General features: G+C 37.8%; 1 protein-coding gene across 11 annotated transcripts in view; it reads left to right on the top strand.

Annotated features, from left to right (window-relative positions):
• The window catches only part of LOC106504368 (butyrophilin subfamily 1 member A1-like), a 31,096-nt gene continuing 17,658 nt past the window's right edge, over positions 9,528 to 22,965 (top strand). For 4 of the 11 annotated variants that reach the window (XM_013977685.2, XM_021098487.1, XM_021098484.1 and 1 more), the window contains exons 1-2: positions 9,543 to 9,865; positions 15,185 to 15,295. In XM_013977685.2, the coding sequence (XP_013833139.1) occupies positions 9,805 to 9,865; positions 15,185 to 15,295 (172 nt within the window). In that variant the 5' untranslated portion in view covers positions 9,543 to 9,804. Of the gene's footprint in view, positions 9,866 to 13,398; positions 13,600 to 15,184; positions 15,296 to 20,093; positions 20,112 to 22,965 lie in introns of all 11 variants that reach the window. The other 7 variants (XM_021098483.1, XM_021098488.1, XM_021098489.1 and 4 more) reach the window with 5 other exon arrangements.

Below are 22,965 nucleotides of genomic sequence, written 5' to 3'. Positions count from 1 at the left end.
TTGAGTGGGCAATAGGGAGAAAGTGTGGAGGAAAGTCGAGAGTGAATATCCTCATAAGATGTGTAATTAATTAACAGCAATACCATTAAAAGCTTATATGATTTTTTTTTTGTCTTTTTAGAGCTGCACCCATAGCACATGGAAGTTCCCAGGCTAGGGGTTGAATCAGAGCAGTAGCTGCTGGCCTATGCCACAGCCACAGCAATGCCAGATCTGAGCTGTTTCTGTGACCTACACCACAGCTCATGGCAATGCCGGATCCTTAATCCACTGAGCGGATACTTAACCCACTGAGCGAGGCCAGGGATCAAGTCCACGTCCTCATGGATACTAGTTGGGTTCGGGTTCATTAACCACTGAGCCACAACAGGAACTCCTCATGTGATTTTGTGATTGGCATATGCACACTACTATAGTATAAGATTGGATATAGTAATATGCTGCCAGTGCAGCCCTAAAAAGAAAAAAGTCATTTGTGGGCAAGAAATAACCTCATAAGTGGATAAATGGAAAAAGATTTAAAATTGTACAATCTCACAACCACATGTTGAAGCATTGCTATTTTTAAAAATGTGAAAAATATCTATGGTAATTAATTGAGATCTGAGCTCTTATAAAAACCTTTGAGTCTAGATGATGCATGTGTTGAATATATCCATAAGTATCCTTTTACAGTGACAGGTATCACCTCTGCCTTGTATACCTGGAAGGAATACAGAGCAGTTGCTGACATATGAAAATGCTTTCTGAAGATTACATTGTTTGTAGACTCAAAGCCTTTTTGGTTGGAAAAGAGGTGAAGAAGCTCCATATTCCTAGATATATTTTCCAATCTATCTTATTATACCTTTATGATTAAAAAAATATATTCATGCCTATGTGAAGAAGTGAGTAATAATCTTTTGAATGTACCCTGAAGAATCAGACCTCTATACACATAACATACACTTTTATACCAAGAACTTTTGCTGTGTTTGGAATATCAAGTCTTTCCTAGTTGTGTCTCTATAAATAGATCCCCAAGTTTATGTTCAGTTTGGTATTCCTTTGAAAATTGCTTAAGTGTTAATAATCTCATTAGAGATTTGGGTTTGCATTTTCCAAACAGGCAGAAGTTTGACATGGATATAAATGCTAGCCTGCTTTTGGGGAAAAAAAAATAGACTTAAATAATTCTCCTAATCTTAACCTTGATGTTAATGTTAAAGGGTCACCATGTTCCACCTCTCCAGTCCAGATGTCATAGTCCATAGAAGAGTTTTGCAAATCACAGTCCCTGAGCCTATCCTGGCCCATAGTCTGTTTTTGTATAATATATAACCAAGAAGATTTTTCACATTTTTAGAGGGATGTAGGGAACAAATATATGACACAGACTATATGTAGACTACAGAGCCTAAAACAATTTAGTTTCTGACCTTTTATAGAATAAACATGCTGACTTCTAGTCTACAGGATTGATAGCTATAGGGTTGTGCAGTGTACCTCCTGTGCAACTGTACTAGGTTTCCAAGATGTTTACATTTTATATTTTGCCAAAAATTGTTACTTTCTATAGCTTTTTCTTTCCAGCCCCTGTTTATATTTCATACTCTTGCCACCATATTTCTCTTTTAAAATAATATGGATTATTTTTAATAAGAAAACCTAACCTACAACATTCCTATTCATTCATTTATTTTCTTTAACATGGTCTCTTTCTCTCTCGTGTGGCAAAAAGTTCTATTCAAGGATTAAAAACTGTACCTAAAAATTGTTCAGACTATAATGGGGTGTACATAAATGAAAGCACATTAATGAAGCACACTTTAAAAGGTGATGTGTGTGTGCATGTGTGAGCACACGTTATTGTTTCCATTTGGGGATACTAGATCTGACTCCAGATTTGCCAAACATATATATGACTCCTGACAACATAAGAAAGATACATCAGATTAGGATGACTAAAATAATTTTAAAGAATAATATTTTCTAAAAGAGAATTATTGAAGGACTTCAGGCCTGAACTGCCAAGTATCATAGATGGAGCCTAAATATAATATAGAACTACATAAATAACTGAGAGCTATGAGACAAAAGAAATTGTTTGAACCACAGCCAAAGATAGTATTCAAAATATTTACAATGAGCCAGGACAATGAATACATTTTTATATTCCACTCATTTATAGATTTGCCTTGTTTTATTCTGTGAATTGCAAAAGAGTAAGTTTTATGTTTGGGATTGGCAACCATTAAAATAAAAATTAGATTAAATTCCAATTAGGACATATTAAATTATGATGAATTTTTAATGTGAAATGAAATAGACTAGATACAGGGAACTCTGGACTGGTTTCTTTGTATTTATAAAGTGACTAAATCTTACTTGGTGTAATCACAGAGTAATGACCTTCAATTTCTTCACAAGAGAGCTCTTATTCTTGTAATCTTATTTCAAAGATCACCCTTGCTTTATATATTCTTTGAAGTCAGAGTATTTAGAAAATAAGGAAAATGAAATATTACATCTGAGATGAAGTCAAACTGATGCTGGAAAGATGTTATTGGGATCAGGTTCTTGTTCACACAGCTGAAGAATGAACTTTGTGAACACACAGGTAGCAAGCAAGCAAAGTCGTTATTACAGGAAAGCAAATAGCTCCCAGGACAGCTGGGAGGGGGGAGAAGTGTCCCCCCTCTCTATTGTCCTATAGGAGTTTTTATCTCTTAAAGATGGGGAGGGGTACCAACGTGGGGTCCAGAAAGATGTGGTTTTCTCCCATTGGCCTTGCCCAATTACCTATATCAGTTCCTGTCCTATATGGGTCTAGAGGTGGAAATGTCCCATATGTCTCAGGGTTTCTTTGCTCTTTTCTTCCTGTAAACTGAGTTACAGGGGGTTAGAGATTAATGACCATCTGGGCATAGGTACACTGCCTATAGTAAACAAGGCCTGTGGGGATGTTACTCCCTAGAGCCCTTAAGCTACAAATGTTAATCAATAGCCATAGCAAAGAATGCATGGGAGCCCATGCTCCTACACTGACTCCCTGAGTTAATATTCTGCCTCAAAAGAACTCAGCCCTACCTTTAATCAAAGGTCAATTATACGTTAATGTAACCGAGCCTGTTTGGCATACAAGAGTTTCTGTGTCTTCCATTTATTGTTTTTAGGGAATAAGCCTCAGCCACTATGACCTTCTGTGAATTCCAAAGGGCAGCTGCTAATCAGGGAAGGGAAGGCCTGCAGAGACCAGGGAGGAGCAGTCAAGGTGGTGCAGCCTTAGGGCAGGTCCTGGTTCCTCCTCAAAGACTATGGATAATAATTTCCTTGAGTCTTTCTGAAGAACTGAAACCTCCAACAAATGGAAGAACTACTTGATGAAGCATTCTTCATTCCTGCAAGAAGAAGGACCACTAGAATCTGTCCTGGGGCCACAAAACACCAGCTTTGAAAGACAATGCAAGCTTGCAACCTTGATCTTTATCTGTGGCCCTATTTTCCACTTCTCAAACCAAAAAACCACCTCCAAATCTCTTCCAAAGGAGGCACAGTCTTCAAGGCATTAGTCTGGTGTGGCGCCCTTTGTCTGACAAAGCAATAAAGCTATCTTTTCTCCTTCACCCAAAACTCCCAAAACTCACCCAAAACTTCGGCAACAGTAGGCAGAGGTTGAGTTTCAGTAACATTAACTACCCTCATGAGTTTTAGTGGCACATAACACTTTTGGGTGAGGCACCACAATATCTTTATACCCATGAAGATAGTGCTATGGGTCAAGAACACTAGGTTAATTGTGGTTGAAAGGGAGTTCAAAATATTTCTTTTGATAAGAAGTGGCTGGTTTGATAAGAGGGTCCTTGCACAATACAATCCCTTCCATTTCACCCTGACTTGAGGGCTCAGCAGGAGCTCTCAGATAAGGGATAGGAGGAATGGGAGACAGGTAGGACTGTGCTTCTTAATTCTGCCTTGCATAGTATAATCCCCTGAGAATGTATTTTAAGTTACTGATTCATAGCCCTGCCTTCTCTTTCTTCCTCCCATTCCCAAGAAATTTCTATTTAATTAGTCTGAGGTGGGAACCAGGCAATGGTTCTTTTTAAAAGCTCTTAGCTGGTTCTAATGGTACCTGGGGTTGAGATCAGTTGATCTAGAAATAGGGTTAATATTTTAAACAATTCAAGTAGCCAAAGGGGCCTTGACACACATTGACTGCACAGTCAGAATATGAGGTTCTCAGCAATAACAATAAAGATTGACACAAGGCTGGTTGGCTGGCCAAAAATGAGATTTTTATATCCCTGCAAAGCATGGTTTAAAATTAATTATATACTTTTTGGTGGCTATGAAATGGAAGAATTGTGTGGTTCTTTTCCTAACCTCATTCCCTGTCTTCTCATTCCATCCAAGATGGCTAAGAGATGCTACGAAATGGCCCAAGTCAAGACACCCTCTGCAGAGGGCTAACGGGCTCATGAAAACATGCCCAGCATCACTAATTATTAGAGAAATGCAAATCAAAACACAGTGGAATATCACCTCATACCTGATAGAATGGCGATTATTACAAGTCAAATATTGGTGAGGCTATGGAGAAAAGGGAACCCTTATACACTGTTGGCAGGAATGTAAATTGGTGCAGTCTCTATGTGAAACAGCATGGGCGTTCCTCAGAAACTTAAAGATGGGATTTCCCCCTGTGGCACAATGGGACTTGCGGCATCTTGGGAGCCCTGGGACACAGGTTTAATCCCTGACCAGGCAGAGTGGGTTAATGATCTGGCGTTGCTGCAGCTGCAGCTTAGGTTTTGCGACTGTGCCTCAGATCTGATCCCTGGCCAGGGAAATCCATATGCTGTGGGGCAGCCAAAAAACAAAAAAAACAACTACAATATGATCCAGCAATTCCACTCTGGGTATATATCTGAAGAGAACAAAAACACTGATTTGAAAAAAAAAATATACCCCAATATTCATAGCAGCGTTATTTACAATAGCCAAGATATGGAGGCAACTTAAATGTCTATCAACAGATGAATAAAAGAGAAGATTTGGAATATACATGGCATATAAATGTGTGTATGTGTATCAATGTGTGTGTGTGTGTGTATAAAATGAAATATTACTCAGCCATAAAATAATGAAATTCTGACATTTGCAACAACATGGATAGACCTAGAGAGTATTATGCTTAGTGACAAAATTCAGAGAGAGAAGGAAAATACATTAACACTTACATGCGGAAGTCTAAAAGTAAAACAAACAAATGTATATAACAGAACAGAAACAGACTCACAGATATAGAAAACAAACCAGTGGTTACCAACAGGGAGAGGGAAGGTGGAAGTCCTGTTACTCAAACTTGGCCTCTGTCCACCGGGGCTGAATAGAAACTCAGAGACAGAGTTTGGGGCCTAGGAGAAAATATTGCTTTGCCAGGCAAAGGAGCGCACAGCAGGCGAATGCCCTAAAGACTATGCCCTCCCTTGGGAGAAATTAGGAAGTGGTTTTACAGTTTGAGAGTAGAAAATAGGGCTGGAGATAAGGATCAGGGTAGATGCAAGTTTTCATCCTTCTTCAAAGCTGGTGTTTAGTGGCCCTGGGACTGGTTCCTGGGGTCCTCCTTTCTGGAATGAAGAATGCTTCACCAAGTAGTTAGCATCATTCATGTGTTGGGGGTTTTAGCTCTGCAGAAGAGCTCAAAGATATTGTTCCATGTATTCCTTGATAGAGGAAACAGAACCCCGGCCCCAAAGCGGCACTTGACTCTTCCTCCCTGGTCTCTGCATCCCCTCCCTTCCCTAATTAACAGCTGCTTGAACCTGCCCTTTGGAACTCAGGGGAGGTCATGGAGGCTGAATAAGGCCTATTTCCTACAGACAGGAAATGGGGGACAGGGAAAGGCTGTTGTGTCCAGAAGCTCCACAGGGCCCTGCTCAGTTTCATATTGAATCACTATACCAAACACCTGAAACTAACGTATTATTGTAAATTAACTATACTTCAATAAAAAAAAAATCATGGAAATAATAGGGACTGCCTTAGTATTACTTCTCATTTTTCTACAAAGTTGAGAAGATAAGGAGAATACATAACCTTCTTCCATAAAGCTGCAAAGGTAAGAATTTTCAAAAAGGGTAATTCTCCAGTAGCCGTTTCCTAAGGAGAATTGGGACAGGCACACAGATAAGTTATGTGTTAGTCTTTGGGTGAACATTCTTGGAAATTAACACCAATGAAGACAATCTTTTGGGTCAAGTTTTTCCTCTATATCAACAGATTATGAAGACCTTCAGAGAAAAGAGGAATAATTCCCTTTTTTTTCAAGTATTGTCAAAAGACTTAAAAACTTCCCGTCCTTTTGATTATTCATTCACATGTAATATGTGTGAATGGAGCACAGGCTAGTCCTGCCCCAAATTACCCTAAGTGTTTATAAAAAGTGACTTCATCCAGGTCCTGTCTTGGATGAGATAAAAATTTCTTGGGAGGGGACATTCTGTTGTGGCTCAGCAGAAATAAATCTGACTGGTATCCAAGAGGACACAGCTTAGATCTCTAGTCCCACGCAGTAGGTTAAGGATCCGGCGTTGTCGTGAGCTGGATAAGATCCCAGACATGTCTCAGATCTGGCCTTGCCGTGGCTGTGGCATAGGCCAGCGGCTACAGCTCCAATTGGACCCCTAGCCTGGGAACCTCCGTATGCCTCAGGTGTGGCCCTAAAAAGATTTTTTTCCCCTTGGGAATGGGGAGGGGGAGAGGAGGGAAAGAAGGCAGGGCTATGAATCAGTAATTTAATGACAGTCTCAAGTGACTATGCAGTGCACCCAGGATTAAGAAGCACAGTACTAGGCTGCCATCTCCATGCCTCCTGGCCTTTGTCTGTTAGCTCCTACTGAGCCTCAAGGCTGGGTGAGGACGAAGGGAGTGCATTGTTCAAGGACCTTTTATCCAACCAGCCAACTATTTCTATCTAACAGAATTATGTAAAGAAAATAACCTAACACAACTGTGTAAGTCAACTATACTCCAATGAAATTTATTTTTTAAAAAAGAGAAGAACAGCATTTAAAAAAAAACAGTCTCTTTCCTCTGAAAATTCATTATGACCTTGACATGTTTTATTTTATAAATATAAAGTAGCATTCATGTTTTTCAGGAAGAAAGCAAGAAAAGGCAAGAGAAATACAGTGAGAGAGGGAGAAAAGAGAGGTTGTAACTTCTTTTTGCTTTTTATGGCCACACTAGAGGCATATGGAAGTTCCCAAGCTAGGGGTAGAATCGGAGCTGCAGCTGTCAGCCTACACCACAGCTCACAGCAACGCTGCTGGATCCTTAACCCACTGAGCGAGGCCAGGGATAGAACCTGTATCCTCATGGATACTAGTCAGATTAATTACCATTGAGCCACAATGGGAACTCCCTATTTTTATCTTTTTGATGCACCCAAGACATATGGAAATTCCTGGGCCAGGGGTCAAACCCATGCCACAGCAGTAACCAGAGCCAGAGCAGAGATGATGCTCTGTCCTTAACCTACTGAGCCACCAGGGAACTCCAAAAAAAGTTCATTAACCATGATCACAACTACTCATTTTTAACTGCCTTGAAAACAAATAGAAGTAGGCATGGGTTACAATAAGGCAGAGAAAAGAAAGAAGCAGAATAACAACAGCAAATGATCATTTTTAATTCATATTTCATTAATTAGAAAATCTTTACTGAAAAAGAGTATTTTCAAACGACTTTATTAAAGCAGGACTGTAAAATTCGCTGAAGTTAAAGTACACACATACCTGGTTTTATTGTGCTTTGCTTTATTGTGCTTCATAGACACAGTTTGTTTGTTTGTTTGCTGGTTTGTTTTTTGCAAATTAAAGGTTTGTGGCAATCCTGCACAGAGTCAGTCTATCAGTGCCATTTTCCAAGAGCATTTCTCATTTCATGTCTCTGTGTCACATTTTGGTAATTCCTGCAATATTTCAAAGGTTTTCATTGTGATCATATTCATAACAAATCATATTAAGGTGATTTGTCATCAGCGATCATTAATGTTACCGCTATTGCAAAAAGACTAAGATGTGCTGAAGGCTCAGATAAGTATATTTTAGCAATGAAGTATTTTTAACTTAAGATATATATATATATATATTTAGATATAATCCTATTTAATACTTAACAGACTACAATACAGTGTAAATATAACTTTTAATGCACTGGGAAACCAAAAAACTAGCATGACTAGCTTTATTGGAATATTCGCTTTATCAAAGTGGTCTGGAATTGAACTCACTGTATCTCCAAGATATGCCTACAGTGTCAAGAACACCACTGGAAATACTAATAAACTATTATATCAGGTATTATAAACATATAATTCTATTAAAAATACAAGTACATTGTGAGATATTACTATGTGACATCACTCTGTGTTCAGTGCCCTTTATGCTAATCTATCCCTCAAACAAGACGGTCATTGATCTAAAAGGAAAGAAAGGACTTGAATTCTGGAGCTTCAAGGTGACAGAGTTAGCCAGCTATGAAAAACAAACAGAATAAGAATGTAAAATACTGGTTCATCAGATCTAATTTATTGGAGGTTCTCCCAAAAGCAGTAAACCAGGAAAGACTAGTAACATTTTAAATTAATTAATTTTAAAATGGTATTAATTCATGTCCTCCACAAACACAGTGAGTATAGAACAGGAAAGAAAGTAGACACAAATCCCTACCCTCAAGGAGTTTTCATTCTTGTTGAGAGAGACAATACACATTTACAGACGTTACATATGGAGTGTCTTAAATGGTAATAAATACTCAGAAGAAGATAGAGTAGCAAAGGCATATAAGGATTGAAGAAGCCTGGCAACATGAGACAGTTTGCCCAAGGAAAGTCTCCCTAGAAAGGTGAACAAAGACCTGAGAGGGTGGAAGGAGAGTCGTGGGCATATCTGGAGGAAGAGCATTCTATTTAGAGGAAAGAGTAAGAAGAAACAAAACCTGATTGGAATATTCATGGAACAGCAAGGGAATTGGTCTGGTTAGAGCAGGTCATCAAAAGGGTGTGAGATGGGGTCAAAGATACAGCCCTGGGACTCCACCAAAGAGCCTATGTAAGGATGAGAGATACAAGGAGAACCTATGGCAGAGTCTAGGTCCATCATAGCAGAAATGGTTCAGAAGTTCACAGAGTCTGAGGATAGTGTCCAGTGCTCAACTTGGGCTGCTGAAGAAAACTCTTGAGACAAGGAAACTGAAATCAGTGGATTAGATTTTAAGAAAAAAGAAGAGGAACCTACTTTACAACAATCCTTAGTTTTTACTGGTCTTTGTCAATTATCAAGTGAACATAAAATTTTTTTCTCTTTTAGCACTAGGCACTCTGAGGTTGATTTGCACTGAAGAGAAAAAAAGAGAAATCTCCCATGTATCAATTGATTTTCTGTGTATATGCAATTATTTGTGCATGTTTTCAAATGAGCAAATGAACTAAATGCAACTAAAATATGGTTTTATGAGCTATAAGGTCCAGAGTCCAGAGTTTCTGTTCCTGCTTCTGATTAATTCTATACTCCAATCTAGCTAGAGAGCTCAAGAGCAAGAAACCTGATTCACATGACTAAAACTTCTCTCTGATCCAGTGATATTGCCTTGGGTGGTATCTTGCCCCTGTATTAACAGAGTGAACACAAAGACTTTCAAAATCTTTGTGTTTCAAAAACACAAAGGATTTAAAAATCCTGCCAACGCAGCTTGAAACCAAGTTAAGGATTTTCTTTGGGCCACGAGTGAAAGACGTGAAACAATTTCTTTCCTGAGATGATGACCTACCCAAGAGATTGCTGTAGAAAATTACCTATAATGAATGAAAATCACAAAGGTGAGTTTTATTTTTTGATACTGCAGTTATTGTTCGTGTGTGTGTGTGTGTGTAGAGCGAGAGCATGTGTTCAAGAGCACACATGTGTCTAGTGCTTCTGAAAAAAACATCTGAGTCACAAAGATAGAGCAAACCTCAGTGTACAAGGTATAAGACTTAGATATTCTACTCTCTCAAGTCTGGTCAACCTGACTTCCATGCGTTCTTTTCTCTATGTCATTAGAGTATCACTTATTTCAAAAATATAACCAGAAATTAGCAATTAATAAGTGTGATATTTTAAGTGTGCATTCTAAAGTTATGAAAAAGTACCTTATAGGATTAAAAACTAACAGTCTTATACTAGTGACTTTATGTAATAATGAATTAAAAGCTTCTTTTTTTTTTTTTGTCTTTTTGCCATTTCTTGGGCCGCTCCTGCAGCATATGGAGGCTCCCAAGCTAGGGGTCGAATCAGAGCTGTAGCCACCCGCCCACACCAGAGCCACAACAACGTGGGATCCAAGCTGTGTCTACAACCTACACCACAGCTCATGGCAACTCCAGATCCTTAAACCACTGAGCCAGGCCAGGGATCAAACCCGCAACCTCATGGTTCCTAGTCAGATTCGTTAACCACTGAGCCACGACAGGAACTCCAAAAGCTTCTTTTAAGGCACATGATGCTGTGGAATTCCAAGATGCTTTTAATATTCTTGGTGAATATATTTTAATGTGCAGTAATTGGGCATTTTAAGAGTGGAGAACTAAGCTATAGTGGCTAATATTCTGGTTCATAGTAAGTCCTAAAAAAATTGATGTATAATGAGACCATAGGTAAGCTTCTCTGCTTGGAAAAATAACCTGTGAAACAACTCATAGATGTGTAGAGATTAGAAAAAGTTATTTCTGGTCATTGTTGGGTATCATTCAAATTATCCTAACATAAGAGTTTCATACTTTGTTCTAAAATTTTTTTTTTTTGTCTTTTTGCCTTTTCTAGGGCCGCATGTGTGGCATATGGAGGTTCCAGGCTAGGGGTCGAATCGGAGCTGTAGCCACTGGTCTACGCCAGAGCCACAGCAATGCGGGATCCGAGCCACGTCTGCGACCTACACCACAGCTCACAGCAATGCTGGGTCCTTAACCCACTGAGCAAGGGCAGGGATCAAACCCGCAACCTCATGGTTCCTAGTCGGATTCGTTAACCACTGCGCCACGACGGGAACTCCCTAAAAATGTTTTATGTAAGAGTATGGCTTTGGACTATTTTGATATTAACTTTAAACATTTTATTACTTGGCAATATTTAATGAAATATTTAATGTTTGAGGAAGAAGACTAGATACAAGAACAGAGGAACCCATTGATGATATGACCATTTACCTAGAAGGAGAGCTTCACCAAAACTTCCTGTTCAAACAGTACTAACAGTAATGGTGTAAATACATCCAATTCCCTCAGACATTTGGCTAAGAAATAAGCAGAGAACTGTTGGTCTCTAGCAAGAAGAAAGATGATAATATAAAGAAAAAGAAGTAAGAATATAACTAAATCATATTACAGCCAGTTCAATTAAGTAAAGGTGGCTACATCTCATTTACTTAAATTCTTGGAATTTATCTCAATTATTTAATTATTTTTAAAAACCAACAAGTAAATAATCTGAATGACATATAAGACCGTGTTATTACCTTCAAATGCATTTTCTGAACAAAAAAATTTAAAGGTGTAGAATTTACATTTAGAAAGAGTAAGTTTTTCATCCAATCCTGGCCAGGGATCAAACCCAAGCCACAGAAGTGACTTGAGCCACTACAGTGACTATGCCAGATCCTTAACCTGCTGCTGCACCAGGGAAATTGATACAGATATTTAAAGGTTACACCCCATTTATGGTTATTACAAAATATTCACTGTATTTCCTGTGTCTTAAGTACATCCTTGTAGCCCACCTTAAACTCAATAGTTTGTACCTCCCACTCCCCACCCCTATTTCGCCCCCCTTTAAAAATTGTATATAAAAAAAAGAATGAGTTTTTTCACTTTACATTTCAAAGCAAAGATCAGATTCAAAGATGAAAAGGGGAGTTTCTATCCCAGGTCAGCAGTAACGAGCCTGACTAGTATCATGAGGATATGGGAATGATCCCTAGTCTTGCTCAATGGGTTAAGGAGCTGGCGTTGCCCATAAGCTGTGGTGTAGGTCACGGGTGCAGCTCAGATCCCGAGTTACTGTGACTGTGGGGTAGGCTTGCAGCTGCAGCTCTAATTTGACCCCTAGCCTGGGAACTTCCATATGCCTCAGGCACTGCCCTAAAATGGTAAAAAAGAAAAAACAAGAAAAAGGATTTTTCCTGTTTATTGCTCATAAAAGCAATATTTGCATTTGGCAATAAATAAAACTTTACATTTATCTGCTCTACTTCTACTAAATTAAGTCTTCTTAAAAATATGTATATATATGATCTAGGAAACAAACTCATTCACTTCTATTCATAAAATTTGTCTATATTTCCAGTAAAACGGCACAGTTCTAGAGGGGTGTGAATCATGTATATATGATTGGATGTTCATAATCAGTGTGTACAGTAAAAACATATCCTACTAGAAGCCTGATCAGTTAGCTGCATCTTCAGATTCCAACCTGAGTAGCACTTCAGAAGAGTTACGCTGTTTTCACTCAGGTAGAGTCGCTCCAGTTTCTTTCCCCAAACCAGGGATCAGGAAACATTATATGTAAAGGAAAAGGTGATAAATACTCCAGGCTTTGAAGACTAAGAGGCAAAAAATAGTATGTACTTAGATAATAAGAGAGAAAATATTTCCATAGACATTTTATTGGTGAGATTTATTAAGTTTTTTTTTTTTTTTGGTCTTTTTGACTCTTCTAGGGCCACTCCCGCGGCATGTGGAGGTTCCCAGGCTAGGGGTCTAATTGGAGCTGTAGCGGCCGGCTTACGCCAGAGCCATAGCAATGCAGGATCCAAGCCGCATCTGCAACCTACACCACAGCTCACAGCAACACCGGATCCTTAATCCACTGAGCAAGGCCAGGGATCGAACCCACAACCTCATGGTTCCTAGTCTGATTCGCCAACCACTGAGCCACGACGGGAACTCCGAGATTTATTAAGTATTAATAGCTATTGAGTACAATTTTTGTGATGCAGATCTAATAATGAGAAGGATAGAAGTTTTGGAGGAAATAGGGTCTTGCTTAATTGTGGATTTAAGTTAGCCTTCCTGATCTTTAGAAACAGTGCTTATCTGTTAATAATGGTCCGTTATAAGAGTTACTTATTTCATCTTTGAAAATGTCTTTTCACCCAGCGAACTACCACCAAATGCTGATACTAGTCCAGGGGCATATGAGTTTAACTGAGCTTGAATCACTTCAAAGACAATATTTGAGTTCTATTTTGTTCTTCTCTTACTAGTCGCCTTTAGAATGTCATTACACTGTAGATCTGCCACTTCCATTTGAAGATTATTTGGAAGCTGCTCAATTGCACAGAGACATACATTTCAACATATGGAAATTTCCTTTGCAGTGTTATTGAGGTAAAATGGATGCTGCTGGAAATCTTATTTAAACTTTGAAAACATATCTGGTGCAAATTCGTGTGAGGAGGAAGATCTTTCCTTTTGTTTGTTTACTTTCTGACACCACAAGAGGCATATGCGAAGGAGCTTGACACTTTATGTGATACAATTGTAGTTAAAATGGCTTCATCACAGTCTAAATTTCATATGTAAGTTCTGTTTTACCTTGTAATTTTAGGTTGAATGTGTGGAGAAGCATTATGATGTCTGAAGTAAGAGCTATTTTCAGAGTTACGTGGTGTTCAGTATGAATGACTGAGATTGATCTTATTTTTCAGAAAATTTCAATCTCACCCTGAATTAAAGAAATAAAATTATATAAAATAAAATTTTATCACTGCTAAGCCATCAACATCCTCTGTGGTAAGGTAAATTAGGATATTCTGATTCTATTTCTGACAGAAATTAACAGAATTAACAGTAATTAAGGACACCATAGTCAATGAATGATATTCATTTTCAGATGTTGGATTATTATGTATCTTGGCATGAATTTAGTCAGGTTTATCCTATTTTTGGTTGCTCAGCTTATTGAATATGTAGATTGATGCCCTGTGCCAAATTTGGAAAATTTTCAGCCATCAATTATTCAAACAGTTTTTCAGCCCCACGGCCTCTCCCCTTCCTGGGACCTCAGTGACATGTACATTAGATCTTCTGTGATAGCCCCACAGGACATTTATTTTAGTCTATTTCCTCTTTGTTGTTGAGATTGGATAGTTTTGTTCTGTATTTAAGTCACTGACTCTTCTGTCATCTCTTTTCTCTGCTAAGCTATTCAGTGAGCATTTTATTTTCCAGTTCTTAAATTTCTGTTTTGTCCTCTTTTGTATCTTCTATCTATTTACTAAAACTTTCTATCTTTTTTCACTTGTTAAAAGTATGTTCAGAATTGCTTATTTTTGTGATAACCACCCTACCATTCTTGACAGATCATTCAAAAATTGTTGTCCTTTTGGTGCTGATGTACATTGATGGTCTTTTTTTTTTTTTTTTTCATTTGAGTGGATATTTTCTTGGTTCTCCCATGTGTGAAGTGTGATTTTCTATTGTATACTGGACATTTGGGGGATCTCATATAGCACCTCATTTTGCTAAGTGCAGGTAAAAGTACAGGTTCTCCACTCAGCATTGATTAATGCTATGGAAGGAGAGAGGCGTTTTGAGTTGCTGGGTAGGGCCATTCTGCAACCTGCCCTGGATCATGTTTAGCTTCACAGGACATACGACATAAGATCCCATACATGTGGTACCATCTGAGGCTTGACAAAACAGATGATGTAGGGAGTTCCCATTGTGGCTCAGTGGTTAATGAATCCGACTAGGAACGATGAGGATGCGGGTTCGATCCCTGGCCTCACTCAGTGGGTTGAGGATCTGGCATTGCCTATGAGCTGTGGTGTAGGTCGAAGACACGGCATATCCAGAATTTGGCAGAGATTCTGTCATTTACTTTTCAGTGTCCACCCTCAGAAATCCTTCATAACCCATAGGAGAAACATCTCCCTAATCCCTGGTCTATTCTGAGATATTCAGTCCCACACTGTCTTCTGAGTGACTGCTGCAAGACCCCCTTGAGATACTTAGAGGCAGAGCAATCCCTCTACTATGAAGACTGAAACTTGGTCATAGACGTACAAGTTACTTGAGTATAGAATAAAATTTCTATTGTAGAAACAGCAATAGGATTGGTCTGGATGTTAACAAGAAATTTCTCTGTCATGCCTTTTTCAGAATCTCAACCCAAAGTAGACCATGTGGATGACAACTTTGCAACTTGCCTTCTCAAGCTCTTAGTGATGGTTCTTATTTTTTATGTATTCCGGGAGGAATGTTTTGGAAATAGTAAGTTACTAAATATTTAAATAACTAAAGTCATGCTATCTTAAGGAAACTGTCCACTACTCTGACAGGCTTTGACATTGTTCCTGAACGGTGATGATAACAGAGATGAGTGGCCTCTAACCTTCCCACAAAAGCAGAACTGGAGGCAAGAGATGTGGCAGTCTCGGTTCACTGTTTACTTTTCATTTTTGGAGGGAACACATTCTATTATTATTATTATTATTATTATTATTATTTTGTCCATTCTAGGGCTGCACCCACGGCATATGGAGGTTCCCAGGCTAGGGGTCTAATTGGAGCTGTAGCCGCCAGGCTATGCCACAGCCACAGCAACTCAGGATCCGAGCCGTCTCTGTGACCTACATCACAGCTCACGGCCACACTGGATCCTTAAACCCACTGAGCAAGGCCAGGGATCAAACCTGCAACCTCATGGTTCCTAGTCGGATTCATTAACCACTGAGCCACGAAGGGAACTCTGGGAAACTCATTCTTTTAGTTCTGGAAACACGGTTTAAGAGAGATTTTGACAAGAAATTCATCAAGTGTACCATTTCCCCAAATTGCAAAGTTTCTGAAAACACTTCTTTTAAATTAACAGAATCAATCAAAAATAGTTAAAATTTCTCAACTATTTTGATAAATCTTCATTGAGAGTAGATTCTCTCAGTCTCTCAGTTTCTCTCTCTCCAGTGTTATTTCAACTGTTAGCATTAGAAAGAAATAATGATTGAAGTTGTAAAGCATCATATTTGACCTCTATATAAGGAAATATTTTAATGGTAAGACCTTTTTCATTATTGAATATTCCTGTAAAAAAAGGTCATGAGTTGCCTACCACTGAGATCATTTAACTGAAATCTTAATGGTCATATACAGGAATTGTTTTTCCTCACATTAGAAAATAAATTTCTAAATATATTGAAGGGTCTAATTATATTTTATCATAAAAATGTATAAGTGTAAAGAATAAATCCTAATTTTCAAGCAAGATTTGTGGGGTGATGTTAAAAAAATTTTTTACCACCGTTTTCACAATTTTTTAAAGTTGCTTTTAGAAAAAAATTATTTCCTTAGAAAAATTAAATATGCAGTATTTTGCAAATTTAGAAATCCTGAATATGCAGAAATAGTCAAAGAAATACACTGGGATTTTTTTTTCAGTAGATTCTTAATAGCACTAGGAATCAATGAGTATTAACAAATGAAATCCTATACAAACATTTTATTCTAAAAAAAACCCACACTGGATTTAAATAAATATTCAGGTAAAATCAAGGCCAAAAAATTTTTAAACAGGAGTTCCCGTCGTGGCTCAGTGATTAGCGAATCTGACTAGGAACCATGAGGTTGCAGGTTTGATCCCTGGCCTTGCTTAGTGGGTTGATGATCCGGTGTTGCCATGAGCTGTGGTGTAGGTTGCAGACGCGGCTTGGATCCCGCGTTGCTATGGCTCTGGCGTAGGCCGGCCACTACAGCTCCGATTAGACCCCTAGCCTGGGAACCTCCACATGCCGCGGGAGCGGCCCAAGTAATGGCAAAAAGACAAAAAAAAAATTTAAAACAATTTAAATTAATATATAATCAACCTAACACAAAAATGTATATAGATACAATATAGGAAGCCAAATTTAAACAAATATCTTTAAAAACTCCTAATAATACATTAAAACAATCGATATAAGGAATTCAATTCAATGAACTCAAACATCATAACTATGTAAGGACTAATTGCAAATATTTCACTGAAGAACTATTATAGGACAGGTAACAAGAAAAGCTATTATTCTATTCTCTTAGGCTGCTAAAAGAGATAGATTTGATTTTGTGTTTCTCTTGCATACGTGGATAATTATAATTTTAATGGGAGAATAAACAGAGCTACAGAATCCCATAGATTCTGCACTGCCAAACTCAGATGTAACACTCCACCAGTCATACGCACGTGTTCTTATGCTGGTCCTCACCATGATTACATATCCAATGGATATGGAACCCCTAAAATCCTCCAGTGACATTCTCCATGCAGTGGACATATGCAGGGCTGGCTTCATGGGTATGCGACTTGTGCAATTGCTCAGGGTCCAGTGCTAAGAATGTCCCATGATTGGTATAATGCTCTCGTGTCGTTATATTTACATTTTCAATAACTTTATATCTGAATATGTTTCCTAAGTGGAGTCCAGTGAGACAACAGACCATGCATATGAGTGGAGGAAATATACTTATTGGCACTGCATGGAAGCAGTTGTGATCCAGCAGCAGTCCAAACACAGTGGGCTCAGGCCTATGGACAAGGAGCAGTGTACAAACCATAGTTGGCACATGCAAATACTTGTGGTGGGCCAGAACATCATGGGACCTAGGTTTAATAGGATTTTGGCCTGTGTCCAAATTTGTGACAACAACAGTGGCAACAGCAACAGAAGTGATGTCAGAGGCTGTGGCTGTGGGAAAGAAGAGGAAATTCTCATGTGTGTAGTGAGAGCAACTGCAGTGGAGACCAGCTTGCTCACCTGTCCCAGAGCCTATTCCTGTGGCATTTGCACAAATATTAAACTCTCTGTTCTGAGTGTTGGAAGAGAAACAAATATTCATGGTAACTTTATTTATATTAGCAGAAAATGGTCACAAAGCAAATACTTTTCAATAGCTGAATGGTTAAATAATCCAATGTACATCCATACAGTGGAATACTATTCAGCAGTAAAGTGGAACAGGCTATTGATTCCTACAGCAAATTTGATGGACTTCAATGGCACTGCATTTTGTGGAAAAAAAAAAAAGTCTATTCAAAAGATTATATACTGTATCATCCTATTTGTATAACACTTGAAAAATTATTTAACCATAGAAATGGAGTATAGATTAGTGGTTGACAGGGGACAAGGGCTGAGCAGAGATGTGGAGTAGGAATATAAAGAGATTGTACAAAATATTTTATCTGTGGTTATGGAATATTTCTGTGTCTTGATTGTGGTGGTAATTGCTTGACATGATATATGGGGGAAAACTGCATAAACACAAACAGAGACACACTCAACAGAAACACACACACACACTCATCAATGCATGGCAAAATGGTGAAACCTGAATGATATATATTGTATAGTCAATAGTATTGTACCATGTCAATTTATTCGCTTTGATATTTTGCTACAGTTACAAAGATATTTATCTATCATTAGAGGAATATGTGTAAAAGACACACGGGGATTTATACGTTTTTTTAAAAAAAGGAGGAAAAGAAAACTATAATTGCTAAGCTTCATCAGGTAAAGCAAAAGAGACTAGAAATGAAAGAAATAGAAAACCACAGCAGAGAAATAGAAACTAGGGAAAAAAACAGCCAAATCAAAATTTTAGAAATTTTAAAATTTGAAATTTAAATATTTTACTGTATTGGCACAATAGCAAAATGCGGATGGCAAAGTAAAAAGACCAGAAACTGGAGAACAAATCCATGGGATTTATTTTATCTGAAGAATAGAAAGGAAAATATATTTAAAGCATGAACAGAGCTGTGAAGAAACTACAAGATAATATCAGATGTTCTAACACAAAAACCACGAGATTCTCAGAGGGCACAGCACGACTGAGGCATAAGACGTATTTGACGAAAACTGTCAAAATTTCTCAAACTTGGTGAAGATTTAAATTTAAGGTTGCAAAATACTGGGCAATATACAAGCAGAATAAACTCCAAGAATAACCACATACCTAGATATATCACAATCATAATACTTAAAACCCCAAGATAAAGAAATAACTCCTGAAAATCTCTAAAGGAAAACAAGAAGATCAATTATTTAAGATCAGGTGGTTTCACATCAGACATCATAAGAGTAAGAATACGGTGAATCAAGAGTGTTAAATACTGAATGAAAAGACTGTCACTCTAGTAAAATCTTCTATATATCCAGTGAAAAGAGACTTCAGTGATAACGGCAAAATCATACAACCATGCATGGAAGAAAGGAAAGTCAAGGAATTTATCAAAATATTTGTTTAATAAGAAACTCTAAAGGAAGTTCTGCAAACTTAAGGGAAATGATACAGAGGGAATAATAGAGAGGAAGAGAAGGATATGATGGATAGAAATAAAATGAAGGGTGTGTCGATTCTGAAAATTTTAATTTCCTTTTTTTAGAAAACACAAAGGTGAAACATATTTTATCTTCATCAGTACACAAAGGGTTTAATTAATAATCTAATTAATTTGAACCTCTTTACTCATTTGTATGTTGTACCAATTTATTGGACACAAATGAATTTAATCTATTTAATCAGAGAAAGAAAGGAAGTAAAAGAACTATCTCCCCCAATTAGAAAATGTATAATTAAATAAAAATCAGACCTGGATTATATAAAAGCCACATTCTTGGTACCTTGGCATAATGTAAAATAGAACTTTATCCATAAAGAATTAATATTTGATCCTCTGTAAGTTTATTTGTGAATTATTTGAATTATTTATTTATTTATTTATTTATTTATTTATTTATTTATTGTCTTTTTGCTATTTCTTGGGCTGCTCCCGCGGCATATGGAGGTTCCCAGGCTAGGGGTCGATTCGGAGTTGTAGCCACCGGCCTAGCCAGAGCCACAGCAACGCGGGATCTGAGCCGCGTCTGCGACCTACACCACATCTCACGGCAACGCCGTATCCTTAACCCACTGAGCAAGTGCAGGGACTGAACCCGCAACCTCATGGTTCCTACTTGGATTCATTAACCACCGCACCACGACGGGAACTCCTGAATTATTTTAATTAATATTTATCTTATTTGTTTTGCAGAGAAAAGAAAAGGAAATGGTGAGTTTCAGACTTTGATCCACTTACAGAGACATCATTGCAGCCAACCCAGCTTTAGGCAATAGCAAGGAAAGAGTTCCAGCATCTTCACATTATATAAAATAAATCATTCCCCCGGTATACAAATCTATTTGAAAATCTTATTTTGTTTGCAATTTTCTTCAATTTAATCTGTAATACATTTGTTTATATCTGTTTTTTGAAACTGTCCAAATTTTTGTCTAATATTTTTTTCAGAGACAATTAAGGAAGAAAATAAGCCAGAGCAAAGGAAGCCTTTTATCGTCACATAAATATAAATTATGTAACCAAAGCAATGTCAGCCCTTGTGTCTATAAGAGCAACACAATGGGTATTTTGGTGTTTTGTAAAAACAAGAACTTTGCCCATGAGTAAACTTAATCGATTCAACCCTCTGCTATTTCGTTTGTAGATTGCTTCTAGAGATTTATGTTTTGCTTCTATTGGGCTAAAATTCATATAACATTAAGTTAGCCATTTTGAAGTGTGAAATTCAGTGGCATTTGGTACATTCACAATTGAGTAACATCACTTTCATCTAGTTCCAAAATAATTTTATTACCTTAAATGTAAACTCCTACTCATTAATGAGTCACTTCTCATTCCCTCACCTCTTAGTCTCTAGCATCTGCTGGTCTGCTTTCTGTCTCTGTGAATTTACCTATCCAGGTATGATTGCACATGCATGGGATTATACAATATGCCAACTTTTCTGTCTGCTTTTTTCCCCTTGCACAAAGTTTTTAAGGTTTGTTCATGTTGTAGCATGTATCAGTATTTCATTCTTTTTTCTTTCTTTCTTTTTTTTTTTTTCCTCAGGGCTTCACTGGCAACATATGGAAGTTCCCAGACTAGGGGTCTAATCAGAGCTACAGCTATCAGCCTACACTACAACCACAACAATGGCAAGATCTGAGCTGCATCTGCAACCTACAGCACAGCTCACAGAAACGCCAGATCCCCAACCCACTGAGCAAGGCCAGGGATCAAACCCACATCCTCATGGATTCTAGTCAGATTCAATTCTGCTGTGCCACGAAGGGAACTCCCAGTGTTTCATTTTTTTTTTTTTTAAGGCTGAGTAGTTCTTCATTGTATGGACATACCACATTTTATTTATCCATAAATTGTTGATGAGCATTTAGGCTTTTTATACTTTTTCATTACTATGAATGGTGTTCCTTTGGATATTTGTATTCATGTATGTGTTTAAATGTCTGTTTTCAATATGGGGGGATATTGCTTGGTCATATGGTCTGCTTTGTTTAACATTTTGAGGATCTACCAAACTATTTTCCAGAGAGATGGAACCATTTTACATTACAGCCAGCAAAGTATTAGAGTTCCAGTTTCTCTGCAATCTCAACAACGCATTATTTTTCCTTTTTTTTTTTTAAATAAGCCATACTAGTGCCTTTAAAATGGTATTTCATTGTGGTTTTAATTTCTATCCCTTCATGACAAAAGATGATCATCTTTCCATGTGCTAGTTGGCCATTTGTATATCTTCTTTTGAAAAATGTCTATTCAAGTCCTTTGCTCTTTTTTTTTTTGTCTGTCTATGTCATGAAGAAGTTCCTGGGTCAGGGATTGAATCCAAGCCACAGCAGTGACAATGCCAAGTCCTTAACTGCGAGGACACCAGGGAACTCCACTTTGCTGACTTTTTTTAATTTAATTTTTTAATTTTAGGATTTCCCATAATGGTGCAGCAGAAATGAATCTGACTAGGAACCATGAGGTTGCTGGCCTTGCCATGAGCTGTGGTGTAGGTTGCAGATGTGGCTGGGATCTGATGTTTTCTACGGCTGTAGCATAGGCTGGCAGCTGTAGCTCTGATTGGGCCTAGCCTGGAAACCTCCATATGCCATGGGTGCAGCCCTAAAAAGCAAAAAAAAAAAAAAAATTTTAATTAAAATTTTTTAATTTAATTTAATTTATTTTTTGGTCTTTTGGGGGCCACACCTGTGGCATACAGAAGTTCCCAGGCTAAGGGTTGAGTCTGAGCTATAGCCGCCAGCCTACACCACAGCCACAGCAATGCAGGATCCGAACTGCGTCTGTGACCTACAACACAGCTCACGGCAACACCGGATCTTTAACCCACTGAGCAAGGCCTGGGATCAAACCCTAATCTGCATGAATGCTAGTCAGATTTGTTAACCACTGAGCCACAACAGGAACTCCCAAAATTTTAATTTAAAAATTAAAAAATTTTCCATACCCCTGTGGCATATGAAAATTCCTCAGTCAGCTATCAAATCCCAGCTGGAGCTGAAGCTATGCCATAGCTGTAGCAATCCACTGCATTAGGCCAGGGATCAAACTGGCATCTGAACAGAGACAAGCCATATCATTAACATACTCTGCCACAGTGGGAATTCTCCCTTAGCTCATTTTTACACTGGGTTCCTTTTCTTTTTGTTATGGAGCAGTAAGTTTTCTTTCTCTATATATATTCTTGAAACTAGGCCCTTAGAGTATATACTTTGCAATATTTTCTCCTATTCTGTACCTTGCCTCTTCACTTTCTTATCTTTTGATGTATGGAAGTTTTCAATTTTTATTAAGTCCAATTTATCTTTTTTTTCCCTTTTGTTACTTGTGCACTGGTGTCATATTTAAGAATCAATTTTCAAATCCAAGGTCATAAAAAATGTACTTTTTTGTTTTATTTTAAGAGTTTTATAGATTTAAGCTCTTGGATTTAGGTCAGATTCATTTTGAGTACATAACATTAATACAGTAAGAACATTAAAAAGTGAGTAAGAAAGACCTATATACATTAGTCAATCATTGGAGGCTTTTGCTGACCTTTTTAAAAGCACTTTAA

This window comes from Sus scrofa, chromosome 7 (assembly GCF_000003025.6).
Source record: "Sus scrofa isolate TJ Tabasco breed Duroc chromosome 7, Sscrofa11.1, whole genome shotgun sequence".
Lineage (NCBI taxonomy): Eukaryota > Metazoa > Chordata > Mammalia > Artiodactyla > Suidae > Sus > Sus scrofa.
Note: the sequence above shows the minus strand (reverse complement) of the source record. Positions and strands in the feature narration are given on the sequence as shown.